The sequence below is a fragment of the Mastomys coucha genome, unplaced genomic scaffold, assembly GCF_008632895.1.
Source record: "Mastomys coucha isolate ucsf_1 unplaced genomic scaffold, UCSF_Mcou_1 pScaffold8, whole genome shotgun sequence".
Taxonomy (NCBI): domain Eukaryota; kingdom Metazoa; phylum Chordata; class Mammalia; order Rodentia; family Muridae; genus Mastomys; species Mastomys coucha.
The window spans coordinates 23480843-23500897 of NW_022196914.1; the positions used below are offsets into that span (position 1 = coordinate 23480843).

At 44.7% G+C, this 20055-nt stretch overlaps 1 protein-coding gene across 3 annotated transcripts in view; it reads right to left on the reverse strand.

The window, feature by feature from the left end:
- Positions 1-20055, reverse strand: part of Trio (trio Rho guanine nucleotide exchange factor) — a 302139-nt gene that overhangs the window by 190322 nt on the left and 91762 nt on the right. For all 3 annotated transcript variants that reach the window (XM_031360502.1, XM_031360501.1, XM_031360503.1), the window contains exon 2: positions 4050-4124. In XM_031360502.1, coding sequence (XP_031216362.1) covers positions 4050-4124 — 75 coding nt within the window. The remainder of the gene's footprint in view (positions 1-4049; positions 4125-20055) is intronic.

Below are 20055 nucleotides of genomic sequence, written 5' to 3' on the forward strand. Positions count from 1 at the left end.
AAAAAAAAAAAAAAAAAAAAAAAAAAAAAAATATGACATCTGGAATTAGTATCAAAATTATCCAGAGTAAGGGTAGAGGAGAAGATGGAATATGGATGGACAGACTCGGAAGACAGCCTGGGGATCTGGTTCCTGCTCTCTGGCCTGCTGAGGCTGAGATGTCGTGATGGAAGGTTTTCAAGAATATGTGCTTAGAGCTGAAGACATGGTTCAGTGGTGGAAAACTTCATGAAGTGCCCTGGGTCCAATCCCTACAACTGCAGAGCAATAATAACAAAAGCAGAAGTACTCTTTGGGACAGGGTTTCTCTGTGTAGCCCTGGCTGTCCTAGAACTCACTCTGTAGACCAGGATGTCCTCGAACTCAGAAATCTGTCTGCCTCTGCCTCCAAAGTGCTAGGATCAAAGGCTGAGCCACTACTGCCTGGCTCAAAAACAGAAGTATTCTTAACTAACAGCTGTCTGAGCCCAAACCACAGGAGCTCTATGCAGCTGCTGACACTGCATGGACCTCCTTGGTGCCCTCTCTCATTATCAGAGAGAGGCCTGTGCTACTTAACCTTGTATAGATTCCCCAAACCTCAAATCGTACTTTTTGAGCCCTTTACATGTGTAAACTATGCTTCTCCTGCATACTTCTCATGAAGTGTGATTTACAACATTAGCAAAAATAAGAAAGTAATGCTAACTAAAAAGACAGAACCTTTGCAAGGTTTATGAGTATGGTCTCATCTCTCTCAAAAGAGTCAAACATATTACTGTAACAGACACAGATGCCCATGAGTAATGGACCCGAAACAGAGCTACAGTCTGATGCAGCAGTAGCAGTAGCAGCAGCAACAGAAGCAGCAGCAGGAGGAAGAGGAGCAGGAGAACGAGGAGGAGGAGGAGGAGGAGGAGGAGGAGGAGGAGGAAGAAGGGGACACCTCTTTACTGATTTAGCCTTACTCTATTTGTGCTGCTATCACAGAACACCAGGAACTGTTTAATCTACAGAGATCATAAATTTATTCTCTTATGCTTCTGATGTTGAGACGTCCAAGGTGCTGGTGGACTGAATTGCCTGGTGAGGGTGACATCCTCCACCAGGAAGGAACTCTGCAAGCCATGGTCTTCACCTCATTCACTGGGAAGAGCCCTCGTGGCCTAACTCTTCAAATCATCACACTGCTAACACCTGGCCTTAGTGTCTTTCAACACAGCCTCCTCCTGACTTTAATCATATAGATGTGCCCTTTGATGCCCCTTAACCCATACCATGTACAGAAGTCATAAGATGCTGTCCTAAGAATAAAGAGTATTTTGAGAAGGTCATGTTCAAGTTCAAGAAATCCTACCTGGCTTTTAGAGACGTCGCCAAGTAAGGATATCTCAGTATCTTAGAATCATTCACCAAATTTGGCCCATTTTATTAAAGTCCTTCTAGCTCTAACTAGGTTTAATTAATAGAGGCTCTTCCATTCCTATGGGGAATCTTTTATTTGGAGAGGGTCTCACTATGTAGCCCCGTTTATCCTCACACTTGCAGTCTGTCTAGACATGCCCACCTCCTGCACTTCCAGGAAGAGCTAAGCAGTATGGCAGAGGTCTGGGTGCCCAGGAGTAGATGGGCAGCGGGCTTCCTTCTCATATGTAGGCTTGGTATCCTACATATGGACCTGAGGAATTTCCTCATGGTGCCTCTAGGATTTAGAAGTAGAATTTTTTAATTACTCCAACTTTAAATTGATACTAACCATCACAATGTCAAGTCTGGGCCTCGACAAGTCACTGTGATAAAGAGACTTCTATTCTTGCTGTTATTGGTTGGTAATTCTAGGGGATGAACTATCATGACTACCGAATTACAAGGCCCACAATATACACAGAGCTTTTGCAAAGGCGCCACAATATTCCCTGATATGTTACAAACTGAAGTACAGAACGATGTGGACGAGTGAGTTCCAGGGTGGAGGAGAGAAAAAGGATGAAAATGCTCTAGAACCACATGTGGCAAAGGTTGCACATTGGGGCTCCACTAAAGTCTACTTTTAGAAATACTGGAATGGTAGGCAAATTTACACCATAATAAGGGAGAGAGAGACAGAGAAAGAGAGACAGAGAGACAGACACACACACATAGTGGGGGAAGAAAAATTATTTCTGGGAATATCGTTCTTTGGAACTTTTCCTAAAAATACAGTATACGTAATCAATTTATTTTAACAATTTCCCACTCTCCTTTCATACACAAGATAACAATAGCCTAAACTGTCATGAGCTATTTCTGGTCAGAAGCTGGGAAATACTAAGAATGTGACAGCACCTCTTAACTATCACCTGCTGGTTAGTGCTCTGCTGGCCTTGATCATTGAAAATGCTCTGTCCTCACTTGTGGTCACTGGAAACCATCTCTCTCACTAACCCTGCAGAATTAAACTTTCACTGAAGATTTATTAGATAAGTGCTTTCATTTTTTGATTAGTTAAAAGGCAAGAAGGTTTAGGGTTTTACAGTAAGATAAATAAAAATGCCATGATGATAAACTCCGAATTAACTGCCTAATAACCCAATGAAGGCAAACAAAACCCAGCAGCCATGGCTGTCCACCTGTGTGGACATGCCCACCTATGGCACTTCCGGGAAGAGCAGAGTGGAACCACAGAGGTCTGCGTGCCCAGGGGCAGATGGGCAGCAGGCGTCCTTCTCAGATGCAGGCTTCGCATTCCGGATGGACCTGCGGAGCTTCCTAGTGATTCCTCCAGGGTTTGGAAGTAGAATCTTTTAGTTACTCTGATTGTAAGTACAAAACCAGTACTTAAATAAAATGGCACAAGCCATTATACAAACTGTTAAGGATGAGTTGAAAAGAGTAATAAACATTACTTTCAAAACTCTGTAGATTGTAATCCATGAGTCAGTCAGTCCATCCATTCAAATATTTCCAACAACCCAAGCCCCTCTTTCTATTTTTACAGTCTTTACTAGCCATGCAGATTCATTATGATTTAGATCCATCTGTTTTTCTGTCTGTCTATCATCTATCCTTCCATCTATCCATCCAAGTATTTCCAACAACCCAAGCCCCTCTTTCTGTCTATGCTTACCCTCTTTACTAACTGCAGATTCATTACTAATTAGATCCACTTCTCCAAAATCAACGGACAGTATAAATGAATGAGCAAAGACAAGGCAAGCAAAGACACTATGAATGCCCCATCTTAAATACACAGAGAACCACATGCCCTTAGGACACCCAGAAGCAACTCAGTTACCATGTTGTAATTAAACCGGAGAGGCCACGGGAGCCTGCCTCAGGCCAGCACAGCATGCCTGTTTCAGAGAGCACAAGGGGTGGGTACCGAGGGAACAGCATCCTACAGAACTGCTCAGGAGACAGGGCAGTCTCACTCCCGTTCACTGGTACCATCTTGTAAAGCTGCACATTGATCCCAGAGAGAAAGCTAAAAGGCCCGAAGCACAGCCTTCCCTGTGCAGAGAGGACAGATGTCCCACAGGCAGGGGGCTGGACTGTCAATCTCCACACTGTGGAGGGAGGGCTAGCAATGAAAGGCAGGCCTCTTCTTAAGAGGAGGCATCAGCTAGCAGAAACTGCAAAGAATTTACAGACACCTGAAGATGTGGCTGGGAACAAGCCCAGGAATGTGCAGCAGGGAAGGAAAGGAGCTGGAGGACGTGAGCCTTTCCTCGAAGATGAGGGAACGAAGAGCAAGACACGGAGGTTGAAAACCCCGGAGTGTGTATTTGTGGTCACACTCCCAACTGCTGACACTGAGGTGTTTAACAAGCAGCTGTTCCACTTAACGGCTCAGGCAACGCAGCCAAATGTTTGCAGAGTGACAGACAGACGTAGTTTGATCAGCAGCGCTAGCTGGCTTATGATGTACACGCTGCCTTAAAAATGCCTTGGGCATTAATTTTTCAAGAATAAAGGAGTTTTAAGGGTCTGCCAAATGTCGATGCTTTTATAGGCTGTGGCAAGTGAGGGGCTTTAATCAAACTCTGGTGTCAGAGCAGTCAAGTACAGCAGGTTAGAAAGTCAGACTTTACCTGAAAGGTAGGCGACTTTTTCCTTCAGAATTGGCAAAACATCCATAGCCTTCATTTCATCATTTTTCCGAAACCCTGAAAGACAGAGAGAAAATTGTCACTGGGCTGCCTGACTGACGGGTAAGGCCAGACGTCAACTGTCATCATAGTCAATGAATCAATTAGGGGACGTGTCCTTGTGTGAACACATGGGACTGACCCAACATTTTCTTCTATTTTAATGCTGAATAATAGTCTTTCTACTCCCCCATAGTCAGTACCCCTAAAGACTCCCAGCCATGCTAGCCATGATAATTTGTCCCCGAAGACACAATGCGTAATCAGTTCCAATCATTTGCCAAGTCTTCATTTTAACCTTGTAGAATTTAGGTAACTGCCAGACAGAGCTGCATCATTAGCAGCTTTTTGAAAAGTCTGCTTGTTGTAGCACAGCAAAGCCTCTAGGGGGAGCTCGATGCCTCCTCTTAGTCTTCCCAGGCTGGTTAACAACAATCTTTGCCTGGCACAGAGGGGCTTCACTCCTCCTAAGCTTTTTGGATTGTACCCTGCAGATGAGCATCAATGGCTACCTTAATCTGTTGCTACTCCAATTTTCTGAGGTGGTCAGGGTCACGGACTAAAAAACATAAAATCTTAGAAAGCCGTGTAACAATTTTATGAGAAGTCAGAATGCAGCCTGCAACTTAGGACAAGCCAACGTGTATAAGTAGAATGAGCTGCAGCTCAAACATGCCCAGCCCGCCCACCAGGAAAGCACCCACCTAAGAACATGAGATAAAGATTTTCATGGGATAAGGCATTTTTCTCATGCTCATGCCTTAGAATACTGCCTTGGACTCTGAAAGAGGTCACCATTCTAGGTCTAGATGCCCATTACAAGCAGAACTGCATCTGCTACCATACCCTCAGAGTAACACAAGACAGCTCTCACTTTGCCAAATAGTACATGAAAAAGGCCTGAAATGTTATCTTGATCACACAACTGATAAAAGATGTAGTCTAAATAAAGAGTTAAATAAGTGGGCTTCTGGTATGCTTACTGGCCCAGTTCTGATATATTGATATACACACCAACTCTCACCGGGTGGGCACACTGCCACACACCTGTAATCCCAGTAACAAGGAGGCTGAAGCAGGAGGATCCCTAGGTCAATCAAAATCTGGGGTGTGGACTTGGAGAAAGCGTGGTGTCGGGTTCACCGCTCTTTATTCTGGCTGCTAGAGAGGACAAAGCCCAGTGCAAGGCTGTGGTTCAACACGAACTAGGTCATGCTCTGGACTGCACTGTGGTAGGTGAGACAGAGAGGGGAGATCTGGGGAAAAGAATCCTCAGACTTAAGCATCAGCTTCAGTGGCCCAAGCTTCCAGCTTTTTCCTGAGCCTCGAATAAGAAAGACAAGTTCCATGTGGTCCTTCTGAAAAACCAAAGCATTTGAGCCAAGCAGGTGGCAACAGACACCTTTAATCCCAGCACTCCAGAGGCAAAGGCAGGCAGCAAAGACCAAAGCTCTAAGAGAATGTGCTGGCATGACTCAGTCAGGTATTGATAGACTTGAGCCAGAGCTCAGGGCTGGAGGTCACCAGGTCACTTCACTTTCTAGTGCACCAACTTTCTATGTGAATAACCATTGCTGTGTGCTGGCAAGCCACCAGACTGAGAAGCAGTTCTGATTTCTAGATGGCAGACACCCGAGCCAGAAGGCTACAGTTTCACCCCAGGTGCCTCCAGAAGTCTTGAATGAATTCAAGCTAGCCTCGACAGCTCCCCATCCATCACAGTAACTCAGTACCGCTCGTGTATAAAGATGGTGGTGCAGCTAATGCAATAGTATCAGGCTGAAGACAGCCTGTAACCAAGGCAGACAATGAGAAGGTTTATAAGCAGCCAGAGCCCTATGAGAATGGAGTGGCCTGAAGCTATAGATCCAACCTAAAGGTGTCTGTCAAGAGAAACCCTTTTCTGCTGTTCAGGGTCTAGGCGGGACACGGTCTAACAAGCCAATGTTCACCCAGGTTCTTGTCCATGTCCTACAGAATATTTATGAAAACAGAGTATGCAGCTGTGTAAAAATAAATTTTCTTAGAAATTTAAAATAAACAGCTTTTTGCTATACCCCATGGGTTCTAGACTACACTCCAGAAAAGCCAGATGCCTAAGACTTTCTTGGCTTGTGAATCAAAAGGCTTTCAGTGCTGGATACAATGGCCTTCACCTGGAGGCCTTTCTTCTTCCTGGGGGAGGTTACCCAGCAGCACACACACTTGGAAGAGATACTTCTGAGGCTCCACACGGTATCTCTGTCCCAGAGACCAAGGAGGAGCAATAGCTTTACTTCTGTGACCAAGAAGGTCTGCAGATGGACAAGGGACTACACCGAGAAGTTGGCAAGATTAGAAGAGAGTGGGCGAAGAGTGGACGGCAGGCATGGAAGGCAATTGCCAAGATTAGGGACATTTAGTTGTGCCCATTTACTGAACTTTTAAGTCACAGAAAACCTACAATAAAGTGAGCAGAAAAAGGGTAAAGAAGCCAGTGCAGACTTTCATGAAATGCTACTCCGGGACATGATGGTTCCCAGACAAGGACTGATTGACAAGTAAGCACTACTTTTTGGGTCAGGCCTACAATGTGTCTGTTGAGAATGCTCATGTGAGGGCATCTGGAATTAGGCCTTGGTTAGCAGAGAGATGACTGCATAAGGGGGGGGCTCTGTGAAGTTCTAGCTTCAAGTCCACTCTCCCCCTCCCTCCTTCCCCTTCTCTAAATGTGAAGATTTAAATATCTTAATAGATTCATCTTAAGACAGCTCAACCCTGATGTTAAATAACACTAACACGGTGGATTCTGTTACATGTTTACTATGCTATCTGACCAGGAGCACGTCAGCCTGGGATAAAAACTCCTGAATGTCTCCTGTTTCACAAACTGCAAACTGTGAGGCAAATGGATATTCTCTATCTTCCTCTCACTCAGGCAACTTGCTTTAGACAGAAGTAGGAGCAAGTACTCAAACCTCTGAGTACTGTGTGGAAAGGAACAAACAAACGAGCAGAGTCTGTCCCCAATGCCACTTGCCCAGTGTCCCCCAGGACTTTCTATTTTCAGTCTGTAAAAGATCAGCTCTGGGTATTTAGCCTTCAATCATACCATAATTACAACTGTAAGAGGGAAAATTACCCTCTTTGCCCTGGAAGGAAAAGTCCCACAGTTGTCTCTAACAATGGGAAATCTTTTAGATGAATGGGGGAGGGGGGCTGGATCGTCAAAAATCCAACAGCACAGTTTCCGAACTCAGACCCCATGTCAGGGCTGCAGTGCCACTCCAACAGAACCATTCCCAGCTAGCCACAGTGCACACTGATTCCTCACCACGTGGCCTTCCATTTTCAACATCAACCAACAAAAAAGGAGCAGCAGCCCTCCATCTTGTTCGCTCCCAGGAGCAGAAGCACCCTGGGATATCTCCAGGCTGTATGAGCACTTACTCAGCTCTTTAGCCCAGCAGCACTCTCCATCTAGGTGTGCACACAAATCTAAGATGAACCTAATCAACTGAGGTAAGAGTAAGTTTTTTGGTGCTGTTTTTCAGTGGTTAAGAGCATGGCCTACTCTTCCAGAGATCCTGAGTTCAATTCCCAGCAATCACATGGGTGGCTGCCCTCTTCTGGTGTGTCTGAAGACAGCTACAGTGTACTCATACATACATATAGATTTTTTTTTTTTTAAAGTACGTTTTTAAACTAAAACACCTTCTTTTGGTAATCCACTCAGGACCTCTAGCAGATTTTAATCATTTCAAATTTCATATAACTGTTCGCCGACTTAATTTTTTTTCTTTTACGAAAACGTGGTATTTAAAAGTCCAATTATTCCTCCACAGACAGAGCTTGTGATAAAGTTGCGCGTGTGCCTTGTTCTGAATTGTTTGCCAGTCACCCACAAACTGCTTCCCAGCCATCTCCGGGGTCTCAGAGCCTGTCAGCGACCCCACCTTACATTTATTAAACCGAAAAATCGCCTGTGGGAAAGACTGAAGCAAAGCTTATGGAAGCACAGGTTACGCCACAAGTAAGGCTAATAAATAAAGCAGTATTCTAAAGCACCACAGCAAAAATGTTAAATAGTAAGCTGGTAGCTTCTCTTACTGACGAGCCTTGGTGGTAATTACCGAATTTTACTCATTAGGTAATTGGCAGAGCTCCTGAACACAAAGGGCAGGGTGATAAAACTCCACATCTGCGTGGTGGCCCCGCCCTCGCGCTGCTGGCAGAGAGGGTGACGTCACCCTGTCTGAGCAAGCCGCTCCACTGCAGAGCCTGCGGGATGGTGCTCTTGTGCAGGGAAGCAGTGTTAGTACAGTGTGTGGGGGAGGGGACTGGGTAGCCCTGCAAACCTCTACATCAGTGTCACAGGAAGGAAGTGTTTTAATGAGTCGGAATCTTCTGTAAATGTATTTAATTACGAAAGCTTGTTAGAGAACAAAGGTTACATTTTTACCCTAATACTTACTAAGATATAAAAAAAATGCAAGCACAATCAACCGATGTTTATGTCATTTTTACAAAAATATATGACCCCAGATTGGATACAAAATGAATCACACTCATCAGATATATTCACAAACTACCACATGAAAATAAATGACAAAATGGGTTCTAATTTTTAGTAATAACTACTATTGCCTTAATAACCACCTGATTGGCTAACTCATCCTGTCTTAGGAGTGACAGTCTATAATAGTACACAGTTATGAAGAACTCAAGCTTTACTGACTCAAGAAAATGTCAACATATAGCTCTGTCTTTTAATTTCTTACCCACAAAATATACAGGACAAACTGAACTACCAAAAAGATGAAAGGCTTGATAGAATATTACAAATGCTTTAAAATAAATGAAGAAATTTGTAGACTTTGTTGATGTTTTAACTATACATTAATGGTACACCGGAAGTTAATTCATAATCTATAATAGGCCAGTTGTACAAAAGCATTATAAAAGGGGTTCTAATTTCTTCTGGTTTCATAAATTAAAAGGGAAATATGTCCAAGAGCACTCTTAATACTCTGATCCCCAGAACAACACAGAGGCATACAAAGAAATTGTATTTCTCTAAGTAATGCAAAATAAAGCACATGACACCTGCCCCCTGTCACTCTGTGCCTCTCTCTATCTCTGTCTGTCTGTCTGTCTGTCTGTCTGTCTCTGTGTGTGCACATGTGCTATAAAGCCTGACAGCAGATGCCACCCTAATTATGTATGTGCTCTCACTTTTGCACACATGTACAGATATGGTTCTGTAAAGCCAACTTGATCTACAGACTGCTTTGCAGAAGAGCCCAGGGAATTGAACTAGAGTGATAAGACATGATCCCTGAGCTATGTGAATGGATACTGGCCCAACCAAGATTGATTGCTAAAAGAAATCCTGGTCCATTATCACATCAAACATTTCATTCATTTAAATAGCCGTGCCTGGCTTCCCTTGCCTTCCACCCTCCGGTCTTCCTGACCAGTGTTCCCAAAGGTGGTCTTGCTGTATCTACAGCCTCCTAACCAGTGGCCAATAGTCCTTCTGACCCCACCACTGGCCTCTCCTACTGCTCTTCCTAACAGTTTTCCATGATGCTCTTCTGTGGCTTCTTGATGCCTTCACATAAGACCTAGACTCCCTGACATGACATAATCCTTCAGATGTGACATCTGCCTCCAGGCAGCCTCACTCGCTTGTCAATACTTATTCTCTCCCCAGGCAAAAATACAGAATCACAACCACATGCTCAACTCCTGGCCCCACTAGAACCCCACTCCTATCATTCCTGCTCCCAGGAATGTATGTGTACATTGCACACACTGGAACCCCTGATGCTGGATTCATAACCCACTCTGCTCCTGTAGCACCCAGTCTTTGTCACAATCTGGAAATGACCTGATACTGGTCAGAGGGTCACTGGGCACTGTATCCCACTGTATGGGGAGCACAGCAGAAAACTGGACAAAAGACAAACCTCAAACAGCCATTGAGCCCTAGGTAAACAACACTCTTTGCAGCTGGCAAATTTCAATGCCAGTCTACAAATGGGCTTCTGAGTAGAGTCCACAAAAATCACAGAACTAACTGTATTCTGAAGTCACCAACCAGCTCACAAAGGCCAGGCAGTTAAAGTGAGTCATTCTCTTGCTGTCTGAGGTAGTTAATGACTAGTACATAGCACTATGTTTACAATTCCTTCATGTATAGTTTAAGATAGGAAAAGGTTTTACTTTGGGGTTTTGCAATGTCATTAAACATTACTTTCTTTCCTAACCACTATTGCCCTCACCTCTGATGAAGGAAGGGCAGACCTTGCCAAGGGAGAAGACACGGGAGGAGGCTCATGTCAGCACTTCCACAGCAAAGAGAGCTCCTGGGCCACGGGGAAGCAGGAAGTGTGCTGGCATCAGAGGCCTGCTTCTCTGCAGTTAGCAGGGTTCACCCAAAAACAGTGGCAAGGAAATGCTTTAGTCATGAGACTTTGTGACCAGCCTGGGCTTGAGGGAAAGAAGCTACGTCAACTCCACACAACTCCAGACAGAACTTCTTTGTTTTACGTGTCAGCACATACACATCCCAAGTCCCTGAGCCCCAGAGGGCTCAAGTGGGACAGCTGACAGAACGAATCCCCAGGTTTCTACCATATGTTTTCTGCAACAGGAACAGAACACAACTTAAGCGTCTGTTGAGTGCCAGGTGTCGCTAACAGGCTTGCTTCAGTCACGACTGAAGTGACCATGACTAGGAAAGAGAGGAAACAGAGAAGGAGAGCCGAGGCTTCCGGGACTGCAGATTCCACAGGACAAAGGCCTTGATCCTAGTGATGAGCCCAGATTTAGACTTAAGCTCCAAATCTTACTACATTATGCATTAGTAAATCTCATGGATTATTATAGTTGACCTCCACATCAGTGTCGCTGACCCTACATTGGCTCCTGCCCACTTCTTTTGCTTGCTTATATTTTGAGACAGGGTCTCTCTGTGTAGGCGTGTCTATCCTTGAACCACCAAAGAGACATCTAGCTTCACTAACATGTAACTTCCCAATTCAGCCTCTGAGACCTGGGTTATGAATGGGGATTTCCTTCCTACAGGGGACTTTCCCCAGGCTTCAGGGGCCTTGCCTATCTTGTCAGCCTCTGCTTTTACTATACTGTGCACAAAGGTTTCCCATTCCTGAGGAAATATACTACTCAAGGCCGAGAGTCTTAATAAGTAATCAATTAATCTGAGTGGCCACGAGTTCCATCTAAACAACACTTAGATCATTATCTTGTTTATATATAAACCAAAGTTTCTAAATATTCAGCAAAATTAGGATATTGTAGGTCTGCTACAAATACACTCCAGTAAGTAACGAACCCTTAAATGTGTCAATAAGGTAAAGACATCATGGATTTAATTCCAACATGAAACTCACTAGAAAGATGTATCTTTAACAATATCCAAGAACGTGGCAGAACTTTGTAGTAGCCAGTTCCCTGACAGAACCTCGAGCTGTTTGGTTCACTTGGCGCTCATGTTCAGACAGAAAATTTACACACACTGATCTGCTCTAAGCCCTGGGGATTCCCCAACCTACACAGTCCCTGTTTGAAGACGCTTATCATCTAATAGAAAACAAAACATGCATGAGAGTAGAAAACAGCCTCGACTCCACACCCAGGCGGGTCAATCTGAAAGATGCACATCTGGACATGTGCTGCTGTTACTGATCTGAGGTAGAGACGCTGTGATTAGCTGGACAAGCTCAGCTGCCACCAGTTTCCACCAAAGCACTGTATCATCGCTGGCATGAAAATAAACCCCAGACGACCAAGTCAAGACTGAACATAGAGGCCCAAGATGCAGCTGACATTGTCTTTCCTTGCTTCTGCCACCCTTTTTGTCTTGACAGTTCTGTCCCTGCTTTTTTAGTGTGCGCTGCAGTTCATCTGTGCTGTGAGGGACCAATCACAACCAAGGCAGGCCATCCAGGTTAATTCCAGAGAATGTGGAATCGTGTAAGAAACCTAGGGAGGACAGCTCATACTTCATAACTTGTTTGATTTTAGGTTGAATTTTAAACTTGAAAGTCTGACATTTTCTTCTAGGTCTTTCTATGTGGTGAAGATGTGACTGCTGAAGAAATATTAGCCCTGAAGCGATCCTGCAGGCTAATGGCTTCCTGTCCAAGCAATAGGACCAGCCTAACTTTGCTCATGGGTAATGAACCTGTCCAGCTGCCTCAAGATTATAGCTTTATTTCAATGTGGGCGGCATACAGCCTTGAAAGCTAAAGCCATTAATTTACTCACACTTACTCAAGCCTGGTGCCCTGCCCTACGCCCATTTCAAAGCAGGGAAAATCACATCAGACAGGCCTGGGTGACTTGCTTTCTGGCTGAATCCTGGTAAGAGGGTTAAGACACTACAAAGAATGGTGACTGAGGAAAGCCTGCTCACGTTAACAAGAGAGAGAATACCATTCTCCTTCTCTACCCACCACCCTCAATCCACCATCCCCTCATCTCCTGTTACTGTGTCACAAATCCTCTTCCCCCACTCAGAAAAGCAAGGAAGGGCTTTTTTTTTTTTTTAAAGATTTACTTATTATTATATGTAAGTATACCAGAAGAGGGCATCAGATCTCACTATAGATGGTTGTGAGCCACCATTGGTTGCTGAGATTTGAATTCAGGACCTTCGGAAGAATAGTCAGTGCTCTTAACCGCTGAGCCATTTCTCCAGCCCAAGGAAGGGAGGGTTTTTTAAAGACAGAATAAAATATGACCATTAAAGCCGGGCGGTGGTGGCGCACGCCTTTAATCCCAGCCCTGGGAGGGAGAGGCAGGCGGATTTCTGAGTTCAAGGCCAGCCTGGTCTACAGAGTGAGTCCCAGGACAGCCAAGGCTACACAGAGAAACCCTGTCTTGAAAAAAAAAAAAAAAAAAGACGGCTAAGTAAAAATGATCTAGTAGCACTCATAGGGAAATAATTATGCATTTATGAGATACGCATGCCACCTGCATTGGTGTCCAAGTGTGTGTGGGTACGCATATGTGCACACAAATGTGGGCCACAGGCTGATGTCAGCTACCTTCATTGCTGCCCTCCACTTATACAGTGAGGCAGGGTCTCACACTTGAACCCATCACTCTCCTGGTTACCGTAACCTAGTTACCAGCCTGCCATTTAACACTAGCTCTTATGCTTAGGAGAAAGAGTTCATCAGCTGATTTATCTCCCTAAACTGGAAAATAACTTTTACATAAGACTGGACCAAAGGTGGAATGACTGGCCTCCTCTTAGTATCATGAAGCACCTTTACTGGTCCAAAGGAAGATTCATGCTGGGTACAAAGGCCAGCAGTGTCTGAGATGGGAGAAAAGGAAGGATGCTACTCTAAGAATGCTCTGCTAGAGGACTCAGGTAAGCCTTGGGGTATGACCGTCCTGACCAAAGTGCATCTCTTTCTTTGATTCTCTCTGGGGATACTAGAACTTAGTAAATCAAAGCCAGGACAGGCTCTACACAAACTAGCCCATGGTGCTCTGCTGCCACCTCACAGCGGGGTTACTGACTCTGGGCAGTTGTGGTAACCATTCTCACATGACAGAGTATGGCTAAGTTACCAAGGAGGACCTCTAACAGTGGTATGTTTTCTTACTATTCCACCTGGACCCTAGGGAAGGGCTGAGGCTCTGGCGGTTGTGGCCACTGGCCCCTCATGCTGGGGCCACACAGCCGGCTCTTCTCTTAGTCATAGGTTTCTTTCAAGACACTGTGGGGGAGGGGGCAAAGAGAGAGAGTCAGACATTTGCAGCTCAGCAGGGCAGCATGCTGTGTGGTGATGATTCTGTTTTCCTTGTCTCTTCTCCTAAACGCTGTTACTTACAATGGAACATGTCACCATCAATATCTTTTCTACCCAAAGCATAAGGAATCCTTTTGCAAACTAAACTTAGTATGAATGAAAGAAGTGGGAATGCAGATGGGGCATTTAAGTGGGTGTAGTGTCGCCACCCACTCACTCTCTAGCTCTCTGCTTCTACAGCCCTAGCTAGACCTCGGCAGCTTCCTGTTCCAGGCCCTGGATATAGAGGTTATAAGCTACTGCCTAAAGAACACAAGGTGGGAGGGAAGGGGTGTCAAGTCAGGTTCCTACGCAGTGGTAGGCAGAGGTGAGTAGTGCTGAAGTTTTAAATGGACCTCAAAGCAACACTATAGTTCAGAGTTAAAGTCTACTCCAAGGCAGGGCTCAGGAATGAAGCTGTCTGGGTCAGCTGCCTGCCTCCCTGTAGTGACACTGGCAGAGGCTAAGTTTCCCACACCTTCCATGAAAAATGGGGAGCCTGAGATGGCTTCACCTCTCACCAGGCTGGGTCTAATGACAGATTAATTAATTAATTAATTAGTTAATTAATTAAAAAGTGAGACCAAGATAGGATGGAAAGAAAAGGCATCTCAACCTGTGGATCAAGACCTCTTGGGGGTTGAATGACCCTTTCACAGGTATCTTGACATCTCCTGCACCTTAGATATTCTGCATATCAGATATTACGATTTATAACAGTAGCAAAATTACAGTTATAAAGTAGCAATGAAAATAATTTTATGGTTGGGGGTCACCACAACATGAGCAACTCTATTATAAGGTTGCAGCATGAGGAAGGCTGAGAACCGCTGTACGGGTTTCTAACTCTACAGTCTGGTTGAAGCTTCTTGACAACTCTGAGTAAAGAATTCTAGCCAAATTAACAAATCTGCTGTAAATTTGCCAATACAGAGCTACTATTACAGAGACACGTTACCTTAACTCCTTCCCTATAAATCTGCAGTTTTCTGGGAATCTCATAAACAAAACTATAAACTTCATTTGCAGAAAGGAAAAGTCTCATTAACTCATTGTTTAACCCCTGTGACCTACAGTTTTATCAGCCTGTAAACCTACCGAACAACCTTACAAAGTATCTTACAGCCTTATTTACCAAAAACTAAAAAGAAAAAAGATCAAAGTTCTTAGCAACCTTTTGAGGTGTAACTTCTAAAGTCAACAAATGGCTACTCTTGAGAGGATTACATGCAACTGTCTTGTGAAGCACCCATACACTTGGCGGTACTTTCCTTCCTCAAAGACCACACACACACCAGCACATACATATACACAGCACGAAATGCTCATGCTTATTAACCTCTATCAAAACCTCTTGCAAATCTCAAGTCTGCTTCACACTGATGGGCCCCAAAATTCTTTTTTGTGACAACGTCAAGAGTCCCAATTTCACTTCAACAAGGGTCTCTGAAAACTTCTCCAGGGTTCCTACTCCCAAGGCTGCAACTCTCAGGTCCACTCGGGCCCCTCCATCAGCAGCATATCTATCTGAGGTCCACTCCGGCCCCTCCATCAGCAGCATATCTATCTGAGGTCCACTCCGGCCCCTCTATCAGCAGCATATCTATCTGAGGTCCACTCCGGCTCCTCCATCAGCAGCATATCTAAGGAAGGGCTCACTCTTGGATGTCAGTGCTGCTTTAAGGAGCTGGTTTGAGGAGCCTTCTGTTCATTCACCTGAGATTAGTTTTCTAGAAGGCAAGGGATCATTACTTACAAAGGAAAAACAAGGTCTGAGACAAGTCGCTGTTGAAGGCCACCCATTCCCCAAGAAAGATGTATTTTAGAAATCAACACAGTCCTGGTACATTAACCTTGGACATTCCCTTGTGAGACTGACTACAAAAACCTAACAACGCATGAGGCAATCCCAACAGAAGAACCCCTCCGAGTTCTCCTTACAAACATCCTTCCCCACCCATCCCACCTGCACCAGGGCATCCTCGGGTTCCTGCCTTTTTCCATGGCAGAGCATGACAGACTGGAAATAAAAAGTGAACCTAAATCGGCACCTGTCTCTGATCTCTCTTCACCTGCCTCTCACAGGAGCTTATGCATTAGTGTCAGGAACTCCACTCCTCCTTGAAGATGGTGAGGTGGACACCCCACCACCACCACCAAGAAAGCTTTGGCATGTGAAGCTTTTATCTGCCTGTGACCTCCACGAAGCAGGGAAGCCTCGCTAGGGCTTTTTTGACTCAGCTTCCCTTTAGGCTCCATTTTTAATAGATAATCAAACAGAAGCAAGCTCTTCCCTATCCTTGGCTTCACTCTGCTGAGCAAATCTAACGATTCCCTTGGTACACTTGGCTTCCCCGTCATGCCCTTGGCCCACTCTACAGACAGGACTCATCAGAAAAAAATTCCTTAAAGTGATGAGAAAACAAACTAAGTTCTTCTTGAAAGTCAGACCAGGAGGTTTCCTGGAAGCTGGTGACATGACATCAGTCAACTCTGCAACCAAAACACTGTGAAACCTTCCAAACCTTACAGGAAGGACAGAGGTTGCTATTTTATATAGTAAATGAATGCTCCAAGCCATGGTGCTCTGATTGCTTGATTACTTAACAGTAAAACATAAGGGCATTCGAGTCAATCGCTGTAAGTCTTCTAGTCCACCAAGATGGACCCCTGCCACATAGGAGCACCCGGAGTGGCGCTCATACGTGAAGGCATATGTGTATGTATGTGTCACGCGCACAGTATGCAGCCCCACCTTGTTTAAGACTGCTAGCCCTGCCAATATTTCAGAGGCTCCCACCCGGCCACTGGCTCTAACAAAGCCTAGACTGACTTTTAGGATAAATGCTCATCTATTCTTTTCTCTGTGGCTCTGTTTCTTTAGCCTGCCTTTGGTCTTCACATGTGTGCAGTCACAGTGTGTCCATTCACCTGCAGCTTGACCCACCCGTGTGCTAAGCCTCATCCCGTGTGATGTCACTGAGTCCAGCCCCTGTTCAGGAACTTCGCTGCAAACTGAGCTGTCATCGAAGCCTGTTATTATACACACACTGCAGTGAAGAGCCCTGGTTGTACATCTGGAGCTTGTCACCAGAATACTTCTTACAGAAGGTGAAATCCATGTCTCTATTCTCAAGTTCCTCTCTACTTCTTCTCTAAAGTTTGTCCCATTTGTAAGAGAAGTCATTTTCCATGGATGTAACTATTTCTTGCCCTTCACTAAAATAACTTTTTAAAAAGAAACAGAAAGAAAGCGAGCAGGTTAATGTCCAATAAATTGATCTGAAATCTCTTCTAGGTTCCAAGCTCTACATTGGGTTTTTGTATTTGATCATCCCCATTGGACTGAAAGAACCAGATATCCCAGATGTTTCCCTTTCTATTTGTATCCTAACTGAATTCCCTTAGTGTTTCCACCTATTTCAGATCCTTAACAGTAACTGCCAAAAAGGAACTGTTGGGGATCTGCATGAAGTAGTGCCGGACTTCCAACAGCCGTGGGCTTTCCAAGCTGTTGGGGAAAGCATGTTGTTTCTCAATTTCAGGAATAAATTTCCTCAGATTAATAATGCTATAAATGGGTATTATGGTCCCTGGGAGCTCATAAATTCCTATTTAATGCACAATAACTACTGGTGTGAGTTGGAGCACAGACAGGAGAGCAAGCTAGAAACCTTCCTGCCCTTCTCCAGTAGGAACAGCGTTCGGCACCCTCCCACTCTCTGAGTATTCTTCTATCACAGGAGCCCCGTCTGCTACTCTGCTGGAGGCCTCATCTCCTGCTACCCAGTGAAGACTTCTTTATGTGCCCCCCCAATAGTCTAAGGATCCTGAGCTGATCTGTATGGGCTCCAGCTATTAGCCTCCGTTCTACCCATAATTCATGGATGTTTATCATATTAGAAATTCAATCTGAGGAATTTTAAAAATACCTATGTTGAGGCTGAAGAGATGACTTAACTGTTAAAAGCAGAGGACCCAAATTTGGTTCCCAGGACTGTCTGTAACACCATCTTTAGAGGGAATCCAATGCCTTCTTCTGATCTCCACGGGCACTGCATGCACACGGCAAACATACACAAGAATATGCAATTAAAACTAAAATCTCAGAATAAATTCTTCAAACACAATAATAACTCCAAATCTTCTTAACATAAGCATTTTGAATAAAACTATTAGTTGTTATTCTACTCCCAACCCCCAAACAAACAAACAAACAAAAAGACCTTGAGAAAGAAGGCTGCTCCAGCTTGAAATTCCCTTAAGGTCCACCAAACAGAATCTATCTAAATCGTCACACACTTTCCTCTTTAACTGCTTTGTTGGCAGTGTCTACGGTTGAAAATAGCTATGTAGTAGTTTGAATAATAATGGCCTCAAATAGGTGTATATATTCAAATGCTTAGGGAGTGGCTCAGTTTGAAAAGATCACCAAGTGCAGCTTTGTTGGAAGTAATGTGTCACTGGGAGTGGGCTTGGAGATTTCAGAAGCCCAAGCCACACCCAAGGTTTGGCTGGCTGGCTGGTTGGAACACTATCTCTGTCTGTTGTCTCTCTCGGTCTCTCTGTTCCTCTCTGTCTCTGTCTCTGTCTCTCTCTCTGCTGCTGCTACTTTCAGATCCAGATCTAGAACTCTCAGCCACCATGTCTACCTGCACGCTCCCATGCTCCCACCAGAATGACCACAGACTAAACCTCGAAACTGTAACCACCCCCAGTTAAATGCTCCTTTTTTTTTTTTTTTTTTTTTACGAGTTGCCTTTTTTATGGTCTTTTTTTAGTGTCTTTTCACAGCAACCGAGCACTGACTACAACAGAAAGTAATCATATCTGGGCAAGTCAGGTGTACAGGAGATACCCAAGGCAAGGTGTTGAGGGCTAGGAGATGGCTCAGTAGTTAGGGGCACACACTGCTCTTGTGGACGAATGGCCTGAGTTTGATCCGCAGCACACATGAGGCAACTCACATAGGTGTGTAACTCAGGCAACTGCACTCAAGTGTGCACACATACACAAAATTAAAAATTGTTTGTTTTTGTTTAGCAAAGGGCAATAGCCTAGGCCTTTAATCCCAGAACTCAGAAGACAGAGGCAGACAGATGTCGGCAAGCCTGTGGCCAGCCTGGTTTGCAACAGTGAGTTCCAGAATAGCGCGATCTACCTAGTGAGAACCTGCTTCAAAATCAAGGTTTTCATATCTTCTAGGACTGGATGCTTTGCTGTATCTCTGAGAATCCCAAGTAGAAAGTACGTTGTGCTATGTGAAACGTCGGAAAGATGGGTCTTAAAACTGGAGCCTTAACAAGGGCGTTAGTGGAACCCCACAGGTGTGGTCACCTCAGGACTCTTAAGCCCAATTTTCTGGAGTTACAAAGTCTGGCTCTTAGTAGGTGTGGGGCAGCAAATTTGAGCAGTTGCCCTAAAACCAACAAACCAAGGAGCCCAGGCACATGACTAGGTGTGGCTGAAGAGACACAGAAAGGAACTGGCGAAGAGCTGCCATGAAGGAAGTGATTCTCCGTGTACACCTGCCAAGTGAACATGCCCGGCATGTTAGAATGCCGTGTGCACAAAGATGCTCGGTTTCTTAGTTATACAACATCGTGAACAGGACACAGATTTACAAGAGAGTTTAGAGCCAAGAAAGGGGTCCCTGGATTTTATAAACATATTTGTTTATCAACAAAGCCAAACTGGTGGTTTTTCTTTCAATCTCTTATTTTATAGGATCAGTAGCTCGAGAAGAAACTCTGTTTAAGACTTCACTGTCACTGTCTAAACTGGACTGATGCAGCCACTTTGATGGCCATTCCTATGAGCAGAGCCATACAGCTGGCAAAAGACAAGTACAGTATATAAGAACCACAGTCACCATGACACCCACCTGGCTTCTCTCAACCCTCAGCCTCACCTGACAGCCATCACTTATTCTATCAAGGAAAGCAAAGCAAAACAAGGTTTGACTTCCCTCCCTCCCATCAAATATCGCTAAGCCTAACAACTTATTCTCAAGTTTCTGAGAGGAGACAGATGCTGTTTCTCCAAAAGCCTCCCAATCACTACCACCATCACCCTCATCATCACCACCACCACCACCTCTACCACCATCACCACCATCATCACCCCCACCACCCCAC